Source organism: Natator depressus, chromosome 9 (assembly GCF_965152275.1).
Source record: "Natator depressus isolate rNatDep1 chromosome 9, rNatDep2.hap1, whole genome shotgun sequence".
Lineage (NCBI taxonomy): Eukaryota > Metazoa > Chordata > Testudines > Cheloniidae > Natator > Natator depressus.
The window spans coordinates 48,127,989-48,143,551 of record NC_134242.1 but is presented as its reverse complement, the minus strand read 5'-3'; the positions used below and the strand labels follow the sequence as shown (position 1 = coordinate 48,143,551).

General features: G+C 46.8%; 1 protein-coding gene across 4 annotated transcripts in view; it reads left to right on the top strand.

Annotated features, from left to right (window-relative positions):
• The window catches only part of PPP2R3A (protein phosphatase 2 regulatory subunit B''alpha), a 136,684-nt gene extending 121,659 nt beyond the window's left edge, over positions 1-15,025 (top strand). For 2 of the 4 annotated variants that reach the window (XM_074964081.1, XM_074964079.1), the window contains exons 12-14: positions 1,538-1,656; positions 5,802-5,908; positions 14,713-15,025. In XM_074964081.1, coding sequence (XP_074820182.1) covers positions 1,538-1,656; positions 5,802-5,908; positions 14,713-14,809 — 323 coding nt within the window. In that variant the 3' untranslated portion in view covers positions 14,810-15,025. The remainder of the gene's footprint in view (positions 1-1,537; positions 1,657-5,801; positions 5,909-14,712) is intronic. The other 2 variants (XM_074964082.1, XM_074964083.1) reach the window with 2 other exon arrangements.
• Positions 15,026-15,563: the final 538 nt, after the last annotated feature.

The following is a 15,563-nucleotide window of genomic DNA, read 5'->3' as shown; positions in this document are numbered from 1 at the left end:
TGCTGACCTCATGGATGACTTGTGCTACTGTAGGCCTGGGTGATGAGCAAAAACACACCCCAAGAGAAAGTTTAGGTACAGCACTACAATCCAAGACCTGGTGTAAATTCTTGAGTTCATAGGTTTTATGGCCTGAAGGGAACATTATGATCATCAAATCTGACTTCCTGCATTGCATGGGCCATGACATGTCACCAGGCTCCTGGACTCTAGCTCAGCTGGATGTTCTCTCTTTTAGAAAGAGGCATTTAATCTTCATTTAAAGATTTCAAGTAATGGAGAATTCCCCCCTCCCCCCCCATCCAATTAAATGATGGATTATCTGGTGGTTGTAATATATATTTCAAATATTATTTAGATTCAGTCTTGCTTAACGGCGGGATGGAGGGTGAATTAAAAAGCTCTGTTGTAGGTTAAGATGGAGATCAAAGTATAGCCTGTATTGAGAGGTTCACTGCAAAACTACACCTTCAAATAATCTTTACAGTTGAAGTAGCTTCTGTTCAGGTTTCCCTCAGCAGCTTGTCCTGCAATGGAGGGATCTGGATGAGGTAACCATGATGATCTCCTGATTTTAATCAACACAATGAGAGGAACAATGTGTAACGTTTTGGACCATGCCAAAGAAAAGAACCTTACACCAAACAGCAGTGCAGAAGCCACATACATTAAGGGGACTGGATAATGTCCTTCTGCAAGATGATTGCCCAGCAACACGTGTTTCTAAAGCACTGACTGAAACACAGCAGAACTGTGCTTAGATTGAAAAAGCAATGCTGGCCATTGTTTTTGGTTGGGATGAGTTTCATGAGTATCTGTATGAGCAAAAATTGGTGAAGGTAGAACCTGTAGGAAGCCATAGCACAAAAACCAGACTACAAAGCACCATCTGAACTTCAGCAAATTATCCTGGAATTGCAAAAGTCAGTAAATGGAAAATATAGGCCTGGTAAGGAGCTGTTTGCAGCAATAGCTTGCCAATAAATATGACTCAAGTACTACCCATTACTGACACTATCTGATAAGCGCCCACAGGAAACGCAAAAATAGCCCAATCTTACAACAGCCTGAGGCAATAATTCTACTGGAAGAACCCAGATACCTCTAATCATAAAACCATATTAGGACCAATGAAATTAAGTTGTTGCACATGCTGGCATGCTCTACAATGGCCAGTGTGTCATGCAGTATGAGGACTGTAGTACTAACCATTTATTACATAGCACCTGTCTGGCTATTGAGTAACGTAAGAACACAGTCCAAGACGTGCTCTTTTAGACAGGCATGAATGCTGTGTGAAATCTGCATATAGGAAGCAGAATGCAAAACAACCACGGAAGCCAGATGAGATGCCTCCTCATCCTTGGTCCAAGCTAGACACAGATCTATTTGCTTGGCTAATAAATGGGCATTGGCAGCATGAAAAAACACAGACTCTAGTGGTATTATCCTAAATTAGAAAAGACCTGTGCTAAATGGGTCCTACCACTCACTAATTAAGAATGTGCTACTAAAATAACGCGTGCTCTTTCTGCAGGAAGGGTGACGCTGCGAGACTTGAAGAAATGCAGAATGGCTCACGTATTCTACAACACCTTCTTTAACTTAGAAAAGTACCTGGACAATGAACAGCGGGATCCCTTTGCAATTCAGAAGGTATAAAGCAGGGTCTCCAAACGTTGCTGCCCCAAAACTATTTTTAGAGACAGTGAAGTTTAACTTGTTGTAGAGAAAAGCAGCAGATAAGGGGTGGGGTGGAGAACTGAAACAAGTGCTGTGTGGGCATGAACAAGCACAATAGTGTCCAGCCATGGGCTGGGTCTGGCTCACAGGACCAATTCACATTCCCATCTGGCAGTGTATCCAGAGGGGGGCAAACTACGGACCACATTCGGCCCGCAGGACCCTTCCTTCTGGCCCCTGAGCTCCTGCCAGGGAGCAGGGTCAGGACAGGCTTGCAGAGGAGCCAGCCCTGCAGCGTGGTGAGCGGGGCGGAGGCTAGCCCCTGGCCCCTCCCCTCCCTCCCAGTCACAGTTCCCCCAGTGCCTGGGCAGCGTGGTTGCAGCTCCGGCTGGGCGGCACGGCTATAGCGCTGCCAGACCTGGTGCTCCATGGCGGTCAGTCAGGGGCGGTTCCGGGCAGGTGGGAGGGGACGGAGCAGAGCAAGCCAGGGCCCCCCTCTACCCCCAGCAGCCAAGCCCTGACAGGGAGTGAGCCCTACGCGACTGCCAGGGAGAGTAGCCAAACGAGCAGGAGAAACACATGGAGAAAGGACTGAGCCCCCACTTTCCCCCACCCCACAGGTAATGTGGGGCAGGGAGAGCAGAGAGGGTTGGATGGGGGGGCCCAAGGGGGTGGGGAGCAGGGGAGATTGGATAGGGGCAGGGGTCCTCGGGGTGGTCAGGGGGTAGGGGGTAGGGGGCATTGGATCAGGGACAGGCGACCTGGGGGGATGGTCAAGGGACAGAGAGCGGGGGTGGGGGGGTGTTGGATGGTGGGGGGTTCCAGCGGGCTGGATGGGGGCAGGGGCCAGGCCACGCCTCACTGTTTGGGGAGGCATAGCCTCCCCCAGCCTTCCCTACCTGGTCCTCCATGCAATTTCTGTACCCGATGTGGCCCTAGGCCCAAAAAGTTTGCCCACCCCTGACCTCAGCAGTAGGCTGGGAACTGCTGCTCTAGGGCCTTGAAGACAGACATGTTCGATGCAGCTTCATCCACCGCACCCATTCTCTGGCAACAGAGACAAATGTAGCTCATTCATGTACAGTAGTGGTCACCAACTGTCAATTGCGATCAGCTGGTTGATCCTTGGCCTCTCCCAGTCAATTGCAATCTCCGGTGGAGTAGCGGGGCTGCTGCTAAGGCAGGCTTCCTGCTGCGGCCCCACGCTGCTCCCGAAAGCAGCCAGCATGGCCCCGGGGGGAGGGGCAGCGGTCTCCGCATGCTGCTTCTGCCTGCAAGCACCGCCCCCACAGCTCCCATTGCTGGGGAACTGTGGCTAATGGGAACGTTGTGGGTGATGCCTGAGAAAGGGGTAGTATGCAGAGCCACATGCCCCTCTTTCAGGGGCTGCAGAGGTGCATTGGCCCCTTCCAGGAGCAGCGTGGGGCCAAGGCAGGCAGGGAGCAGCATGTAAAGTTAAGTTCCTGCCTTAACCTCACTGCGCCGCCTGGGGTAAGTACTGCCCAGCCAGAGGCCGCACCCTTAGCCCTGAGCACCCTTCCAGAGCCAGCACCCCAAGCCCCTGCCCCTGCCCTGACCTTCCCTCCCAGAGCCAGCACCCCGCACCACAACCCCATGGCCCCCCAGAACCAGCACTCCATACCCCCTGATGCACCCTAGCCAAGCCCCCTCCCTGCACCCCAACACCCTACCCCTGTTCCCAGAGCCAGGACACCCTCTTGTGCTGCAGCCAAGCCCCCTCCTGCACCCAAACACCCTCCCAGAGCTTGCACCCCTTACCACCTCCCAACTCCCTGCCCAAGCGTGGTGAAAGTGACTGAGGGTTGGGGAGAGTGACCAAGAGAGAGAGGGGAAAATGGAGTGAGTGGGGCAGGGCGTTGGGGAGAGTGACCAAGAGAGAGAGGGGAAAATGGAGTGAGTGGGGCAGGGCTTTGGGGAAGGGGCAGGGTCTCGGGGAAGGGGCAGGGCCTCGAAGGGCAGGGTAGATCCTGGGTTGCCCTTAAATTCAAAAAGTGATCTTGGGCATAAAAAGTTTGGAGACCACTGATGTACAGGGTTTGGGTATAAGGGCCAGGTTCCAAGCGTTTGCCCTGCCCATTGCTGGGAGAGAATTGGTTTGCTGGGCTGACAGGCGAGCAGGTAGCCCTGCCCTTCCCTGCATTCATTGTCTCCGCTGTCCACTTGTCTTTTAAGAATGCTCAGTATCAGCACCTTCTGAATTTTCTGCTATACTCAGGTTACATTTCCCCAAAATAAAAAAAACCCAAACCTTTGACAGGCAGATTGTAGCAAGATGCCTACACAGTTCATTTTCAGATTTCTGCCCCAGGTTGGGTTTCAATTTACAGTGTCTTGGTGTAGATCATACAATGTCTTGGTGTAGATCATCATGTCAACCTTAAGAAAAAATGTTTTTGGAGGGGAGATAGGAGGGAGTCTTGTAGCTCAGTAACCCATTGGTCAAATAACCCTAAATTTGGATCCATAAAAACTAGGTTTGTCAATTAATCGCCGTTAACTCAAGCGATTAACGGAAAACTAATGAACTAGATTTTAAAAATAGTCATGATTAATCAGTCTTAAATAATAATAGAATAGCACTTTAAATTATAAATGTTTTTGGATGTTTTTCTACTTTTTCAAATATATTGATTTCAATTACAACAACAGAATACTATAAAGTGAGTCCTGTACACTTAGTACAACAGTGCCATGTGAACACCTACTCTCATTTTCAGGTGACATTGTAAATAAGAAGCGGGCAGGATTCCCTCCCATAAATATAAACAAACTTGTTTGTCTTAGCGATTGACTGAACAAGAAATAGGACTGAGCAGACGTGTAGGCTCTAAAGTTTTACATTGTTTTCTTTTTGTGTAGTTATGTAACAAAAATATTAATTCTACATTTGTAAGTTGCACTTTCACCATAAAGAGGTTGCACTACAGTACTTGTATGTGGTGAATTGAAAAATACTACTTCTTTTGTTTACTTTTTTACAATGCAAATATTTGTAATAAAAAATATAAAGTGAGCACTGTACACGTTGTATTGTTATAATCAAAAACAAAACATCCAAAAATATTTATAAATACATTTAAATTGGTATTCTAATATTGTAACAGTGCGATTAAAACTGATTATTTGCAACTAATTTTTTTAATCTTCTAATTAATTGCAATTTTTTTTTTTAATTGTTTGACAGTCCTAGTAATAACCCCATCACATACACCCTAGGTGCACTCCAACTGTCAAGGCAAGCCAAGTAGCTGTACAGAGTTTAGGTCACTTAGAGTTGTCCTATAAACAGAAAGGGCTTTCTAACCTTAACTATGATAGAGCTGATCCTTCCTCTAATCTAATGCAAGTGTCTGTTTTGGACACGTCCTTACCCGTAAGATTGTCTGAATTCTTTCCCATCTGTGTTGTCTCTTGTTGTGTGTTTGCACAGCAGCTTGCACAACATCTGAAGGCCGTGCATACCCAGGAGGGAGAGGAATTGTGCCATAGTGACCCAGGACTTTGTTACTTCCAGGGCCCACTGCTGCATTGCTACTTGGGGCTAGCATTGTATGTTTCTTGAAAAGCTCAGCTGGGGTGAAAGGCATGGCCCAACTCATACATGGAAAGGAGTTCTCTGAGCATATTGCCCCTGTGCACCAAGCTCTGCAAAACCTGCATGCTTGGTTGTGGGTACAATTCAAAGGGGTGTCCTGCAATTGTCTGAGAACCAGTCACTAGGCAGAGTTCCCTTGCTCTTACAGTATGTCCTGCCAGAGCAGTTCCGATTTGCAGTTATTCTTGCTTGACATTTTTGGAATGTCATTATTCAAGCTGGTTGGCAAAGTATTCCACCTGTGTCCGAGTTGTAAAGCCTAATGGAAAACATATTTGTTTACTTGGGCCTTTGTTTAAAGAACTTGACCAGGCCGTAATTTAAACGTTTTTTCTTTAAGAGACTAATCTTGGATTGAGTTGTTTTCCTTAAGGCATTTTCAAACCCCAACAGTAAGTGTTGCAGAAATGCACATGGTTGTAGATAGGTGAGAAGCTTTTGCAAAACAAGTTTGTAGATCAGTAAGGACATTCTATTTAATTTGCTTTTCTGATGTGTTTAGGATGTTGAAAATGATGGACCGGAGCCCTCTGACTGGGACAGATACGCTGCAGAGGAGTACGAGCTTCTTGTTGCTGAAGAATCTGGAAATGAGCAGTTACAAGAAGGGTAGGTGTTGACATTGGTGCAGCTATCTTACATGCAGTAATCCCACACATTTTTTATATAAAAAACTGCCTTAAACTAGGCCACAGAGGGAGAGAAGGGGAGCATTTGCCTACTTCAGATCAACAGGCAGATACTTACAGCAAATGCTAGAAGGTAAAAAAATGTAGATAATCTTCATTGTTTGTTTTAGAATAAGAGTATATATGTATTACAGTGCTAGTATAGAAATGCAAGGCAGATAGAACATGGGACCTTGGAGTATTACTAGAAGATGGCAGTTGTGATCTAAAGGGCATAATCAAAACCAGCAGGATGATTGTCAAAAGTGGAATGTCAGTCTAGATGAGTGACAGGGTGGGTGAGGGAATATATTTTATTGGACCAACTTCTGTAGGTGAAAGAGACAAGCTTTTGAGCTTCCAAAGAGCTCTTCTTCAGGCCTGGGAAATGTACTCTCAAGTGTCACAGCTAAATACAAGGTGGAACAGATTGTTTAGCATACATAGTTAACATATATTATAAGACATTGGCTCTCAACCTTTCCAGGCTACTGTGTATCTTTCAGGAGTCTGATTTGTCTTGCGTACCCCCAAGTTTTAGCTCACCTACAAACTACTTGCTTGCAAAATCAGACATAAGAATACAAAAGTGTCACAGCACACTTACTGAAAAATGGCTTACTCTCTCCTTTTAATATATAATTATAAAAAAGATCAATTGGAATATAAATAGTGTACTACATTTCAGCATATAGTATATAAACAAGTCACTGTATGAAATTTTAGTTTGTACTGACTTCACTTTTTATGTAGCCTGTTGTAAAACTAGGCAAATATCTGGATTAGTTGATGTACCCATCCCCACAGAAGACCTCCATGTGCCGCTGGTTGAGAACCACTGTTGTAAGAGACCCATTCAAGGTGAAGTAGCCAATTAACACCTCTGTAGTCATAGGACAAAAAGGGGGGTTAGTGGGTTACAGACTGTTATAATAAACCATAAATCCAGTGTCTTTATTAAGATCATGATTTTTAGTGTCTAGCAAAGTTATGAATTTAAGCTCCCAGGCTCATCTTTTGAAGGTGTTGTGCAGTTTTCCTTTAAGGACGAGGACAAAGAATTTTCACAATAACAACATCACCCCCCACAACTATCACTGTCTGTCATAAGAAAGAAGAACCATATGACTGGAGACCCCACAGTGGATGAAATCACACACTTGATCATTGCATTGATTGCTTTGGGGGAAAATATTGACTGTGAAATCCTTAATCACCACATCCACCACAAGCGCTCCACTGCCGAGAGGACAGCTATACAGTTCCTGATACCTAACCACCAGATAGTGATCAAACAAACAAAGTGGGTGCCATCATAGTGCTTAGCTGTGACAACTACATTAACGAGGCCAACTGAAAACTCGCCGACACCGCTTACTGTAAAGAATTCAAAGAAGACCTCACACCCAGAAATGTAAGGATATCATCAAATCCTTCTGCAAACAACTTCAAGGGAAACACTACAACCCCATCCCCAAAGAACCCACCCCAGGGACCTGCTACATGCTTCCCAAGATATACAAACAAGGAAACCTAGGCAGACTTATATCTGGCCATGGCACACTTACTGAAAGAATATCAGGCCTTAGAGAAATCATCCTCAACTCACTCACCACACACAGGGCCAGCTTCCTCTAGGACAACTGACTTTATCCAGAAACTCTGCAACATTAACAACACTTTCAGATCATTATCCTTCTCACCATGGATGTCACTTCCCTGTACACCAACATCCTTCACCACGATGGCATAGCTGCTTGCCTCAAATATCGACAAGACAATGGACAGCACTCAGATATCCACCTCAAATACATTGTATACTCATCCATTTCATCCTCACCCATAACAATTTAACACTCAACAACAAATACTTTGTCCAAACCATGGGAATAGCCATGGGTACTAGGATGGCTCCCCAATTATGCCTAACTCTTCCTTGGCCACCTTGAGGAAGAATTTCTGGACAAATGCACCACAAAATCAATGATATACCTGTGATACTTCGATGATATTTTCATCCTCTTGACACATGGCTTAAACTCCCTCATAGATTTCTACCACAACTTCAGCAACCACCAGCCATCCATTAAACTCTCTGGAGCACTCCCACACTAGCATCAACTTCCTGGATACTGTGATCACCTTCAACAATGGAACCTTATAGACCAGAAGTTTTCCAAATAATCCAGCTCGTTCTGTATCAGTGACCTGTCCTTTTCATTATTTACCACTCCCACCATCTGTCTCTCATCTGCCGACTTTATCAGTGATGATTGTGTTTTCTTCCAGGTCATTGATAAAAAATATTAAATAGTATAGGGCCAAGAACCAATCCCTGTGGGACTCCACTAGAAACACACATGCTCGGTGACGATTCTTCTTTTACGATTACATTTCGAGACCTGTCAGTTAGCCAGTTTTTAATCCATTTAATGTGTGCCCTATTCATTTTATAGCCATCTAATTTTTTAATCAAATTGTCACGTGATACCAAGTCAGCATCTTGCCCAGGTACAGATCATGCTGACAGGCCTATCGTTATCTGGGTCATCCCATCTACCCTTTTTAAATTATGGTACATTAGCTTTCTTCCAGTCCTCTGGAACTTCTCCAGTGTTCCAAGATGTATTGAAAAGCAATATAATAGTGCTGAGTGTGCATTGGACAGCTCTTTAAAACTCTTTATGCAAGTTGTATGGACCTGCTAATTTAAAAATAGCTATCTTTAATAACCGCTGTTTAACATCCTATTGAGTTACTTTTGGACTTGGTAAGTATTTCATCATCAGTTTTTTCTCAAATATAGAACAGAAATATTTATTGAACACTTCAGTCTTTTCTACATTATTAGTGACAATTCTACCATTTTCATCTAGTAATGGACCAATTTTGTTCCTTATATACTTGAAATACTTTTTGTCCTGAACTCTGCTCTCCATAGTGTCCTTTTGCTTCCCTTATCAATTTTCTACAATTCCTACTTTCTGATTTACATTCACCACTATCAGCTTCCTCATTTTTCCATTTGTTGTGTGTGTAAGGTGGTTGTGAGGTGATTTTTTGTTTGTTTTATGGCTGCTTTCACATCCCCTCAACACCAGAACAAAGGGATTGATTCCAGAGTCAAGCCAGGTCAAGTTCTTCGTCAACTGGAGGGAAATTTGGCTTAGACTGCTAGAGAATTCAGTCTTAGACATCTATGAGAGTGGTTACTCCTAGATCCAGCCATCTGTCCTAACAGCTCCTGCAACTGGAACTAGTACCCTTGAGGTGAAATATTGCTATCTGTCACTGAATCATCAGGACACAGACCAACTCATGCAGTCATTGGCAGGGTGAGGCACACTACCATATATCACCTACTCCATTATTTCTAGGCTCTGAAAGGTCATCCTTACTAATGTGATCTCAGCTCAAACCAATGCTGTAGATCAGCGGCAGACAAACTTCTTGGCCAGAGGGCCATATCGGGTTTCCAAAATTGTATGGAGTGCTGGTTAGGGGAGGCTGTCTCCCTGCAAACAGCCAGGCATAGTCCAGCCCCCATACAACCCCCGCTTCTCGCCCTCTGATGGCTCCCCCAGGACTCCTGCCCCATCCAACCCCCCTGTTGGCCGCCCCCCCCCCAGGACTCCTGCCCCATCCACCATCCCCTGCTCCCTGTCCCTGACCACCCCCAGACCCCCCACGCCTGACTGGCCCCTGCTGTCCCATCCAACCCCCCCCTCATTCCTGACTGCCCCATCCAACCACCCCTTCTCCCTGTCCCCTGACTGCCCCCCGGGACCCCTGCCCCATCCAACCCCCCTGCCCTCTGACTGCCCTGAACCCTATTCACACTCCCGTCCCCACCCTCAAACTCCCTTGCCCTCTATCCAACCCCCCATGCCCCCTTACCTCACTGCCTGGAGCACCGGTGGCTGGCGGTGCTACAGCTGCGTTGCCCGGCCGCCCAGAGCATTGTACTGGCAGCGCAGTGCGCTGAGGGGGAGGGGCCTGGGGCTAGCCTCCTGGGCCAGGCCGGATGTGGCCCGCGGGCCGTAGTTTACCCACCTCTGCTGTAGATAGAAGATATAGCTGCCCAACATTTGGAGAATAGAAGTGGTAAAAAGTAACCTGCCCCCTTTTTCTCCTTCATGAGAATGCCTCCATGGAGGCCCACTGTAGCAGACTAGCTGGTAATGCTTTCTAAAAGCAGGATGGGTGAGGAACTGTGTTATATAAATGTTTAGAACATCAAATTGCCCAAACTCAGCTCACTCTAGAACAGGGGTTCCCAAACTAGGGGCGCCGCTTGTTCAGGGAAAGCCCCTGGCGGGCCGGGCCGGTTTGTTTACCTGCCGCATCTGTAGGTTTGGCCGACCGCAGCTCCCAGTGGCTTCAGTTCACCGCTCCAGGGCTGTGGGAAGCGGCGGCCAGCATGTTCCGCGCCGCTTTCTGCGGGTCCCATTGGCTGAGGGCGGCGAACCACAGCCAGTGGGAGCTGCGATCAGCTGAACCTGCGGACGCGGCAGGTAAACAAACCAGCCTGGCCCGCCAGGGGCTTTCCCTGAACAAGCAGCATCCCTAGTTTGGGAACTACTGCTCTAGAAAGTAGTGACTAAAAGTAGGGACCTAGCTCCATGTAGTTGCCCTGCAGACCTCAAGTAAAGTCACACTCCACAGATGTCTAGTGGAGGTCACACTAGCATGCCCAGAGAGTCTCAGACTGGTTATACACTTGATCCCATTAACTCTGACAGGGTCTCCTCCTGAGCTTTGTTTAAGGCGTGACAAAGGAACATGTGGCTATTAACCCCAGACCCCTGAGAAAGGGCATTCCTTGGCCAGTTCCTTCTACATAGCAAGAAACACTGACTAAGGCAGGGGTGGGCAAACTTTTTGGCCTGAGGGCCACATCTGGGTATAGAAATTGTATGGCAGACCATGAATGCTCACAAAATTGGGGTTGGGGTGCGGGAGAGGGCTCTGGCACGGGGTGCAGGCTCCAGGTTGGGCCAGAAATGAGGAGTTCAGGGTGCAGGAGGGGGCTCGGGCTCTGGGGTGGGGCTGGGGATGAGAGGTTTGGGGTGCAGGCTCTGGGCAGTGCTTACCTCAAGCAGCTCCTGGAAGCAGCAGCACATCCTCCCTCTGGCTCCTACACAGAGGTGCGGCCAGGCATCTCTGCACACTGCCCTGGCCACAGGTGCTGCCCCTTCAGCTCCCATTGGCCATGGTCCTGGCCAATGGGAGCTGCAAGGGCAGTACTTGGGGCGGGGGCAGCATGCAGAGTGGAGCCAGAGGAGGGGGACCATGCTGCTGCTTCTGGGAGCTGCACAGAGCAGCCCCCAACCCAGCTCCCTGGCTGGAGCGCCAGAGCAGGGAAGCCCCAGACCCCGTTCCCCAGCTGGAGCTTGAGGGCCGGATTAAAACGGCTGGTCGGCCAGATGTGGCCTGCGGGCCGTAGTTTGCCCATCCCTGGACTAAGGACTATCCTCCTGTCTTTTGAGAGACAGAAACCAGCTCCCAAAAGGTGCCAGCCATTCTATCAGCGTTAAGACATACATAGACTAGAGAGTAGATTTCTCTTTGCTGATCCTCAACCAGAGTTTGGAAGAGGTCAGATGTCTGCTGGAGGGTGTGCATTGCCTCCTCTGAAGATGAGGCGCAGTGAGATGTGTAGGCAGGGATAAAGCAAGTGAGTTATAACCACTGCCACGTTGTTAGCTTGTAAGCTCTTTGGGGCAGGGACTGTCTTTGTGCTCTGTGTTTTTACAGCGTCTCGCACACTGGGGCTCCTGGTCCATGACTGGGGCTCCTAAATGCTAAATAATAATAATAACTTGAACCCCCGGGGGCAGCATCTTGTACGGGGATGGTTGCTGTCCAGTATGAACCTGAGGTACTTCCTGTGCTTCTGCCTGGTCAAGATGTGGCAGTGTGTATCTCACAGGGTAAGTGCTGTGAACCAGGCCCAATGGTTTAGAGTGAAAAATACATCCCTTAGGGACTCCATGCACAATTTTACACTTTTGTGATTATGTTTCATTTGTAGAGATCCGGAGTGGGGTGTGGGCCAGCATTTTTCTTGGGGTTTAGACAGCTGCACAGGTAGTTCTGGTAAAGTCAAAACCTCCCCTTTCACCAATCTCCCTAAGAAAGATCCCTGAAAAAGGGGAGGTAGAAGGGAGATTGGGTTTTGTCTTGGCCCCGAACTGCAGAGCATAGAACAGTTTGGAAATCACTATAACCCACTGGACCAAAAAGAGAGCCTGCCATGCTTGGAAATGGCGGCACACACGGTTTGAGACGGCGTAGCTTCCAGTGTTGCTGTTTGAGGCTTTCCTCCAGAGGTCAAAGCAGCTAAACTGGAGGAAGAACTCTGCTGAGATCTACATTATTTCCCGGATGACTCGACTTCCTATCTCAATCCACATCTCACTCAGAGGATGGCTGAGGGCCAACATGAAGCGGGGCTGTTTCTAAGTAGATGATGGGCCTAGAGCAAGCAGCCTAAGCTGTTGTGTGCACCACAATCAGCTCCTCGAATACCTCATCTGCTTGTGAATTAAAAAGGTCAGACCCCTTACAGGGGCCAGCCAGAGCCTTGGCCTGGGCTTCAGCAGAAATTCCAGAATTGCATAGCCAGCCCAGTCCACCCAGGGAAGCAGCAAAGGCGAGAGCTCTCACCTCAGCATGCCAGATTTCAAAGAATGCCTTGAGTGAGTGTTGCTAGCCCTTCCTTAAACATTTTAGCTTCTGAAATGAACTGTGAATGATAGGACTTTCATGCAGAGCAGACAGCCCTATGGCATCAAGGTTTCTTGATTCTGCCAGGCAGATGAAGAGGAAGTGGACGCTACCTACCTTGGAACTCAGAAGGGGAGCTGGCAGAAGAGATTGAGTCCCTCCCTAGGTCCCTGATACAAAGCATCTGGCTCCTGGGGGAAAGACACAACCAAGGCAGGCTCCAGTGAGCCCTCACATACTGGAAGGACAGCTCTGATCTTTTGAATTTCTCAGACAGCAGAGCTTATGAGACATTTTTGGGAGGGCAGCCTAGCATGTCGCCCTCCTGATGATTATCTCCCAAAACATGCAAGGGAAGGAAAAGAGGCTAGGCTTTTGTCAGCTCGGAGAAGGGCAGGGATTGAAGTTTTTTCATCCCTCTCCCAGCAAGTGCAGGGGAAACTGGGGAATCCAGAAAGGAAGGCCATAGTACTTAGCAGTCGCTTTCCCTTGTTGTGTTTTTGGATGTTCCCCTTGGAGATCTTACTCTTTTTCCTATCCTTTGCAGACAATTCAGCCAAGTGTGAGATAGGACCAGTAACCCCAGTGAAGGCACATGGGGCAGTTTGGTAGCTGTGAGAGGCTGACAGGTGCATGTGACTCCCATGGGGTTCCTGTGCTGGCTGAGTTACTAATGGGGTGATCAGCGTAGGAAGTGCTGAATGCCATCCTCTTAGTTCCATGCCATCAAGCTTGACACGAAGGCACTATCTGGTGGTGCTATACACAGTGTGGAACAACACGCAGGCAGCCATGTGGTTGCTGCCAAAAGATCTCTGTTCTAAAATTTCCTCGGTGTCAGGGATTGCTTCTGTCACTGAAGAGATCCACGATCATGGGGAGAATTTACACTGCATGGCACCCTGGGCTGTTTTAAAGAGGATGCAGAAACTTCAGGCAGAACCTCCAAGGACCCAAAGGAGTCTCCTTATGGGTAGGACTAGGAAGGTCTGATGGCGCTCCCCCTGCTAACCGTGATATCGACCAGCTGGACCATAAAGCAGGTCTACCATAGTGCCTCCTTTTAGAGCTAAGGGACTTTTCAGAGCCACTGAGCTCTAATACTAGGAGCTGGATGCTGAGGCTTCCAACTGTTTGAGAATGGGACATGATGGTGTGATTGGTTGAGAGAATTGTCTCTCATCTCAGCATTTTAGTGGGCCTCAAAGCATCACTTAAGCCAAGACTCTCCTGAGGCTCGGGGGAGTTTCTGAGTGAGTCAAAGCCAAGACCTCCTCCATAAGAAGGGTCCGCAGCCTGGCCAGATAGTCTTACACGGCCAGATAAATTTCCCTATATCCTGAAGGCAGGTGAACCCTATCACCATCAGCGCTAAGAGGAGCACACCTGTTGAAACCAGAATGGGAGCACTGAAAAAGTAACTACATTAGAACAGAAGTGTTTTTAATTGAATAAAAATCCTAAAACTAAACTCTATTTCACAAAATAGAAATGGAGGAGGGGTTCCTCACTGCTTCAGCAGAGAGAGGAGCTGGGGACTGCTAGAGAGGGTGAGATTATTCCTAAACTTGGCTCCAGGGTGAAAAGGAGTGGAATGTCAGGCACATGTCCCCAACTGTTACCACTAAAAAGTAAGATTCTCTGACCACAGGCACATAACTGACAGCAGTGCTCTGTGTAGAGACACACACAGGAGAACCATAGTCACAATTTTCCTGTGCTGCAATTTAAAGGACATCACTTGATTTTAACAAGAAAAATGGGTTCATATTTAAATCTTCCCCAAACATCCCTCTGTGCTATTGCATCTTTATTTTAAAATTTTGATCTCTTGGTGGGTGGGACTGCAAAAATCAACAGTATCAACTGTAAAAGTTTAAGTAATAGAACTGCAGATAGCAATTAAAATGCAGCATAAAAGTTCAGATACTTTTGTATCTGACAACATTAGATTTTTACAACCAAAGTAAACATGTAGAAACATTTTTTGACAGTATCATTGTTCTCTCATTGCAGATCATTTGAAGAGGACTATGAAACAGACGAACTTTTAACTCCCCCTGAAACTGGAGACAAGTTGGACAAACTGGTTATCTCAGACCTTTCATCATAGAAAAATGGAAGACATGTAACTAGTATCTGTCAACATTTAAGTGGCGAGTGGTCGGTTCTTAGACACTTAGGGATTTTTTTAAAAATCCTTCCTTGAAGCAAAGTGCTTTATTTTATACACTGTAATTCAAGATCCTTTTTTTCTTCATATGTGTAACTGCAAGAAGGTAATTTCTATAAAAAGGCTTTTTGCAAATTGTTATTGTGCATGCTCATTAAATATGGTGACTGCACTTTGTTTCCTTCTTGTCTTGCCATACAAATTCTGTGAAGTCTCCATGTGCAATAATGGTCTAACATCTAATGCTTAAACATAATAAAACTGCATGCAACTTGCACAGTAGTCATTACCAAATTAATTCAAGGCAGTCATTTCTGTATTAGTTATTCTGTACCCCTTAACTTTACCAGGCTGACAAATTAACTCAGCTGAAACGAACATCTAAAGAGTTCCATCAAGCCTCATCTACTAAGTTCTCTCTTTTTTAAAGTGTCAAAATGTCCTGTTCATTCTGGAAACAGAAAATATCCCCAAACACAACACACAAATTAAGGTGCCCTCTTGTGCTTTACACTGTAAGCTCTTCAAACGCTTATTTGTTAAGCATATTTTACTCACTGTACAGGGCAATGTCCTCAGACAAAAAAACCCACATAAAGACAGAATTCAGGTTTAGCACCTACCTTTGCACTTTCTCTCATGGATAGGAGGAACTCCCTGCAAATACCGACAATGCTACCGTACTGTCCTCCTT